This window comes from Buceros rhinoceros, unplaced genomic scaffold (assembly GCF_000710305.1).
Source record: "Buceros rhinoceros silvestris isolate BGI_N320 unplaced genomic scaffold, ASM71030v1 scaffold9361, whole genome shotgun sequence".
NCBI lineage: Eukaryota > Metazoa > Chordata > Aves > Bucerotiformes > Bucerotidae > Buceros > Buceros rhinoceros.
Window position 1 is genome coordinate 34,318 of NW_010394813.1, and position 7,885 is coordinate 42,202.

The following is a 7,885-nucleotide window of genomic DNA, read 5'->3' on the forward strand; positions in this document are numbered from 1 at the left end:
CTTTGCTTACTCTAACACAGTCCATAAGGGCTCAAAGCAGCAGGGTCAGCTGACTGCAGCCCAGCTTCCTCCTTCCTCTTTCCATACGGATGAATGCGGAAAGAAAACGCAAAGTGCTTCCCCTTCTCACTGCTTGGAAAAAGATGAATGCAGAAAGAAAACACAAAGTGCTTCCCCTTCTCACTGCTTGGAAAAATCTGTATTTGATGTTATCAAACTAAACAAGGGGTCGGTTGTTTTCCTCACTTTCCTCACCACCTGGTACTACCGTGACTGCTGGTGAGATGTTTGGGACTAGAACACAGGGTAAAAATGGCCAGAGAACGTTACACAGTGTGGGAAACTCTCCAGACCTGAATTTCTGCTCCACCGTTACTGTCTTCCTATTTATTTTATCCATTTGTAAGCTGAATTCTAGGGTATGAGCCTTTTGAGAGAAGTCTAGATACATTATCGTGCTTATACCAGCACCAAAAATCCTACAACCTAACTGAAGATTTGAGAAATTAGTGCAAAATAAACTAAAGGAGTATGAACTATCTGCCAAATGACCTTGGGAGTCACAGAGCAAACAGAGAAACTAATAAATAGTAATTATGAATACACAGAATCATAGCTGCAAGGGACCTTCAAAGCTCTCCCAGTCCCATCCTCTGCTGGGAGCAGGGACATCTGCACCCAGAGCAGGGTGCTCAGAGCCCCAAGGTCCAGCCTGACCTGGGATGGTGTCAGGGATGGGGCTTCTGCCACCTCTCTGGGCAGCCTGGGCCAGGATCTCACCACCCTCGGCGTAAACAACTTCCTCCTTCTCTCTGGTCTGAATCTCCCTCTTAGTTTAAAAACATCACCCTTTGTCCTATCACAACAGGCCTTGCTAAAGTCTTGTCCCCATCTTTTTTACAGGCCCCTTTAAGCACTGGAAGGCCACAATAAGGTCTCCCCAGCTGACGGTACATGTGTAGGTGTGTTCACAAATACAGAATTCATGATGTTTGTTTGTTTTCATTCAGATTCCTCATTAAAGCTGATTTTCCAATCCAGCTGCTGAGGCCAGCTGCACAGAAAAGGATCTGTTAAAGATGCAGAAACCCCAGTGACTGCACTAGCATTTATAATGGCCAAGGAGAACAAACCACAGATCACGGGCAGGGAAACCCCCTCCTGAAATACCCTTCAGGGGAGTAAACGACAACAAAATCCAGTAAATCTCAGAGAACTGGGGAAGCTGGAAGTCCTCCTGCTTCCCTGAGCTCTGGGCTTAGTACAGATAGCAGCAGTTCACGACTGCAGGAGTGCAAGCCAGCAATTCCATCGGCAAGGATATCTCAGGGTGGAAGTTAATTGACATTCTATAGCAAATTCTCTGATTCAGACTCTGAAACCCAAGGCAGTTCTCAAAGGCAGCTCAGAAAGACAAAAAGGCTGATTTCAGCTGGGATAAAATCCTCACAGAAAAATCCTTGAATTTCATAACAACCTGGAGACCAAAAAGGGAACCAAGTGCCACAGAACGTGAGGGATACTCCGCTGACCAAGATTACCTTACAGCAGTTTTAGGTCATACAAAGGGCCAATCCAAATAATGAAAGAAAGGAAAAATGCTAGTTTATTTTACATGACAAATACAGCACTGTGGAAATCCCTTAATGAGGGCTAAACAAACGGCTGAGGAAAAACTCCTTAACGTATTTTCTACAGAACTCAAAAGTTAAAAAAGCCACCTCGGGCACTGATTACTATGAAGTTTTTTTTTTTTTAATTCAAGTAAACACAGAACTGTCTCCACGAGCCTGAAGAAAATCAATACGGCAAGCACGAGTTTACCCTGATTCCAGTCCATTCACTAACGCTTTGTATTTACAGTTCCACAATTACTGAAGCCCTTCTGACAACGTTTCTTAACTACAGTACATTGTTTTAATGAGGTTAGCTTCGCTGGCCTAAGGTTTCAGCAGACGAGTATCTGGTTGTTGGCACCACATTTGTTTTATGGCAAGCCCTTCCATTTGAAGTGTTTCCTACTAAAGCCTCTAAACACTTCAAAATGTCTTCTGCTAGGAAATAGAGCCAAAAAAAGCACATCAGTACCACTTTAATACTTCTCAAAGAGCTGCATTGCTAGTATTGAGAAGGAGAAAAACAGCAGCTCGATGCTGACAGAGCACACTGTAGTTAAGAAAGATGTATGCTGTTATTACAGTTCTGACAGACTTCTTTGGCCAGAACTGTTCACCTGAGCTTCCCAGCTCCTTGGTTTCTTCTCATGAAATATACGACAAAGTTAACACAAGCTTTTGACGTGACCTGGTTTCTTACAAACGCCACTTGGCTCTTCTGAAATATCACCATTCCTACATGTAATCCATTTTCAAGACTACTGACTTACACTGATGTTTCGGGGGAAGAAAGGAAGCCAGTCTTCTTGCTGAGGTACAGGCTGAGCTTTCCTACCAACATCTAGATTATGTAGAGTGAACAATTCCCTAGAAGACTTGGAACAGGAAGCTCCCATTTGCAGGAGAACTTGCCAGAGACCTGTAAGAGCTCTCAATCAGCGCAGGGACAAGACTGTAACTCCTTTGGCTAACATACTCATGCTTTTCTTCTTCTGTAAATTATGGCATCTCTTACAACCAAAAAGCAGCTTGCCGTACTGCCAAGAAAGGAGGCTCCATTTCTGGAAGGGCAGAACACACACAGTGCACTGACTGAAGATCAGACAGTAAGAGTGTCCCAAGACAGTAGATCAGCTGTGTGTTTCCTCGCAAAGGACTAACTCAGGGAAGTTGTATTGACCACACAGTAAGAAATATGCCAAACACAGCACTGCCCCGTTAGGTTGAAGACCTATCATTCTCACTCATCACAAGCAAGAAGGTGACTGCATGGAGGTGTTCAGGCACTGAAGCCACAGGAGAAAGCCTGCTGGATTTTTCTCTCAGGGTGGCACACCACCAAGGCTGCCTGCTCTGATCCTTCCCTAGCAAGCTATCTTCTACAGGCTTCTCACACCTACCAGCACATGCACAAACTCTCTACAGGCTCTTCCAAGAGGAAAAGACCTTGCAGTCATTCCCAGAACAAGGAGAAAGACTTCCAGTCCCAGCAGCACATTGCTATTGTTAAGGTACATACCTGTTTCACCTGCCTTCCTGGAGAATGACTTTGCATTTCCAATACCACCAAAATGCATTTCCCTCCACTCCCTTCTGGAAGCAGGAAAGAGCTGTATTTACTTTATCGTCACCCACAGCCAATAGGAAAAGACACCTTTCTAAAGCAATATCCTAGGAAAAGGATCTCTGGAACGTAAAAGGCAGTTCAAATGAAGGGAACTTGCAGTCGTCTCAGCCTGTGGTCAAGACAGTTTCTACCTGTCCCAGCAATTCTGCCTGGTCACCAAAGCCTGGAGAGAAGAAACTGCAGCAAAAGACTGGAAATTTTTGTGAAAAGGAAAGAAAAAGCAACAGAGTTAATGGAGATGCTGTTACTTCTTTCTCCAAGGCTGAATCACAGCTTCTTAGTCTGTGCACACATCTGACAGACTCGGAGAAGACTACAGCAGAATAGGTGGCAAAACTGCAAGGGGAGCAGTTAGGAGCCTGAAACATGTGGAGCCAGTGCTAACAAGGGAAAGGTAAGAAACGTCGTGCCCACTGATTCCAGCCTTGGAATGCAGTGGTGAGCAGAAGGATTTGGGTCTGCAGGGCATGGCAGAGCCTTAATAAATCAGCAAGACCAGAACCACAGATTTGCTCCATAAAGCTGGCAATGTTGATGCTGAGAAACACCTCAAATGTCCTTCAGGCCCCTGCAAAGCAGACCCTACAGCAAGTGGATGCACAAGAGCATCAAGGTTGGTTTGTAGCCATAAAGAATCAGGAAGTCTCAAGATAAGCAGCATAGGATGCCCTAACTGGACTCTTCGACGGCTGCAGTGCTCTGTGGAATAAAGCTCTCTCAACCCATCCTTTTGGCCTGTAACAAGAAAGTGCTTCTTGACACTTGCCCTAGCAAGTCATTTCTCAAGCAACTCCTCTAGCAGCCATTTCTGACTACTGTCAGATGGGACAGCGGACTACAGAGACCTCTCGTCCGACCTACTATCATTGTTCAAATGAAGAATATTACGGGAAACTCCTTGCTTCTGGAGGAGACTATGACTCAATTGACTTAAATACATTTGGCATCTATACTGATGTTCTTTAGACTAGGAGATGCAGGATTTGTAAATACCCATCTGCATAATAAGGCTCTCTTAATGCATTCAACATTTATATCTGCTAGCAAGCTTCTTCCTAGATAGACCCAGTTTAAAAACTGGTAAGCTTGAAAAAAGTATGGAGATGGAGAAAACCATTGAAAGATATGAGTAATGAGCAGCAGGAGTAAAATTACGACAAATCCTAGCTGCTAAAAATGAAGACAGCGATAATTGCCTGGCTGATGAATGGTGACATATGGGAACTGCTAAAAAGAAAAGATTGAGGGTCAACTCAAGGAAAACCTGAAGTGAAAAAGCCACCAAAGAACTAGGAAGCATGTAGTTATATGTAATGACAGAAATCTGTGCACAAGCAGATGAATGGACCTGTAAAAGTTTCTCCCTAGGAGAGAAAAGTAGAGGTAGTTGAGAACACATGAGGACTGGGAGACAAATTTCCACCTTCTAGCCATTTGGTGACGAACACAAGGCAAAAGATCTTTTCTACAAAATAATAGTAAGGCAAAAATTCTCCATGGTCAAGCACTTGAGCAGTCTGTGAAACTGCCAGCACAACTGCTCATACAGACACGGCTTCAAAGAGCAACTGAATCATAAAGCATCATAAAGGCCAGCCAAATATTCAGTCCTTAATTTTCAACATTCTGACTACAGACATACTGACAGGATAAAAAAAGGGAAACAGATTCACACGTGGACACATCTCAACATCTTGGAGAGTTGAAAGGAGACAACATAAAGTAAGGAATGAACCAAGGCGCTCTCGTTTTGGCATGCTTAAATTCTGTCCTTATTCCACGTATTTTTTTCCATTTCAGTTTTTTCAAGTTTGGCAATATATTGCCAAGGAGGAAGAAGAATGTGAAAATGTAAATAAATGTAGTAACTTCTGTTTATCTAATCCCCTTTACTACTGAATTTAGATTAAACTGAAAAATCAGTACAATGGTTATTCTGTTCTTAATTCCCTTCCCCTCCTCTCCTACCTCCATGTTTTTTCACTGCAGAGCATGTGAAGTTAAATACTATACTTCTATATTAAAAAAAAAAATCTGTATTTCAATAAAGCAGCACATACTGAAAGACACAGGAATCCTGAACAATCAGTCTGTATGTTAGTCTTGCATGCAGCAAATACCATGCTTCAGGTTGACTGGGATGATATTGTTCCCATCATTACCTGTGCAGTAATTATAAATGCTAAGAATCAATTTCAACAGATGACTTCCTTTAGGAAGTCTTTTAGGTGGTACTTTGATTCATACTATCAATATACATGCTATTAATTCCGAGTTATACTATGGCAATGTTGATCCCACCCTATGGGGAAAATCTTTTCAATTTATTAGAAATCCTAGAGATCACATTAGAAAACCAATAAATCAAAGCATTAGGTGCATCTTATTAACAGGAAAACACTTAAGGCAGCTTGCTTGCCACATATATCATTTCAAAATTTTACCTTTGCTTCACTGTTCATATAAGAGAATGTGACACGAACAGGAACACAGAGAAATCACATACTCTTGCAAAAATCCCTTACTGAAAGAATCACTTACTCATGAAAAGCTGTACCTGAAGCTTGTTATATTTCCTCTTAATTATGTATTTTCCGGAATGTGTACATGAGCCATCAAAAAAACTGCCGCTGCGTTAGCAGGAAACAGCTGCTTTTGTTAGATTACCCCCGCCCCAAAAAACTGCGGATTTCCATGTTCAGAGACTGTAATTAGTAAGCATCATCGCTCCACTGCTTAAGCCTAAACCACCACGCAAAGCGAGGCAAGGGGTTTGGCCCTCAATTCTACTTTTGCAACCGATTTCACAATAGTCTTGACAATTTCGGGAATAATAATCCAAGTGATTCAGGTGTACCAGACCCCTCTGTTGAGGGCTGTGGGGGCTGGTTCGTCCTTTCCAGCCACGTGAAACAGTGCAGAGCCATGGGAAAAAAATTTCATCGACACAGACCTACTACAGCATTTCTCAGTATATTTATACACCCAGCAATCAAGGTGTGGATTCTATCAGAGACAGCAGGTATTCATTTCACCAACACAAACATCTCCAGATGTTAATTTTATTTACAGCACGAGAGGCCTTTAAAAGCTAAAGGTACATTCACAACAACAGCCGTGCACATACCTTTCCACAGGAATAATTACGTAAAACAAGGTCCCTCACTGCAAAAATGCTGCAGTCATGAATTAATGCTTTCTTCCAAACCAGTTCTCTGTTTTGTGCCTGCTCTGGCAAGGTTTCTGAGAACGCCAATTACAATCTGAACAGCTTTACATTACCTCCAACCTTAGGCCCACTGGCTGATCCTGGCTTTCTTGCACTGTTTGAAGGATTTCCTGGCTTCTTAGGTGCCGGAACCTTGAAGGCTGAAGCAGCTGATGATGGCCTATTTCCATCCACTGACTCTTCATCATCAAAGCTTTTGTCTAGAAAAGGATATGTTAAATAAAAATACAATTAATACAATTATATGTATTTCCTAATCAACTATTCTGTCTTATATTTCATGGACGTTCACAAAATACATAAATAAAAACAAGCGTTTATCACTTCTTTTTCCTGTATCTGACCTAGCAATAAAATGACAATGAGAAACAAACAGCATTTTCTACACGTTAAGTTCTTATAAAATATGATTTTGCCTTTACGAATAACCACTGTAAAACCGAACATAAAAATGAATCCTACACATCCACTCCCACAAAGGGAAAATATATTTGCAGAGGTTGAATATTTTTGCCCATTTCTGCATGCTTTCCCCCAAAGAAAGCCCTTAACATTCATTTTTATCATTCCAATCTCGCAAAGACAAACGCTTCTCCCTTTTCTTCTTTTACTCATGCATGCATTTTCTGCTACACATCCTCCCACAATGTGTCTAACCAGCACTCCCTGTCTCCTTCCTTCCACCCTGATTTTTCAACTTACAATCACAGATCCTCTTGCAGATCAGCCGCCTCATTCCTCTGATAACGCTTCAATCCCTCACCCTAGGACGGACCCAGCACCTCACATGGCCACACGCAGTATATCCTCGATACTAATGCAAGATTCTAGCAAAAACTGCTTGCAAATACCCTTGATCCACCACTGAGATTTGTGCCGGCATCTTTCTCTCCCTTCCCTGCACTAGGTGCCGCACAACCAATGAGCTGCAAGGTGACATCATCTTCAGGGAGCCACCGCCAGAGGAAAAGGTGAAAATTCTCCATGCAAATAAATTCATTCCCACACACCCTATTTGCCACTATTCTAATCCTTCATTAAAAAAAATTAGAGAGATAGACAATACCCTGGGGTTTGCACTCCCCTCTCCTCTAATTTCAGGTTTATTTATTTTTAATCAAGAATGAAATTCATCTCTAGTGACTAAATAAAATAGTCACAATACAAAATATTCAGCCTTCAAAAAAAAACACCCAACGCAGTCCGGCAGTAGAACGAAACGGCTTCTCAATCCATTTAGGGAAGAAGGATTTATCTGTAAGTTTGAGCTCCGAAAACCCATCAGCCTGTGGTTCCCATAATAAATAAAATGGGCGAGGCCAAGACCCAGCTGCACTACAGTAATGGAAGATCAATTCAGCATATTACCTGCTCCAAAATCTGTCAGTTCTAAAAAAAAAAAAAATCCTGAAT

General features: G+C 42.1%; 1 protein-coding gene across 1 annotated transcript in view; it reads right to left on the reverse strand.

Annotated features, from left to right (window-relative positions):
• Nucleotides 1-7,350, reverse strand: part of LOC104501517 (CLIP-associating protein 2-like) — a gene marked incomplete at its 3' end in the record, with an annotated part of 39,999 nt that extends 32,649 nt beyond the window's left edge. Inside the window, exons 1-2 of the mRNA XM_010145337.1 lie at nucleotides 7,175-7,350; nucleotides 6,526-6,672 (exon numbers count right to left, since the gene is read on the reverse strand). Of these exons, the coding sequence (XP_010143639.1) occupies nucleotides 6,526-6,672; nucleotides 7,175-7,208 (181 nt within the window). The remainder of the gene's footprint in view (nucleotides 1-6,525; nucleotides 6,673-7,174) is intronic.
• Nucleotides 7,351-7,885: the final 535 nt, after the last annotated feature.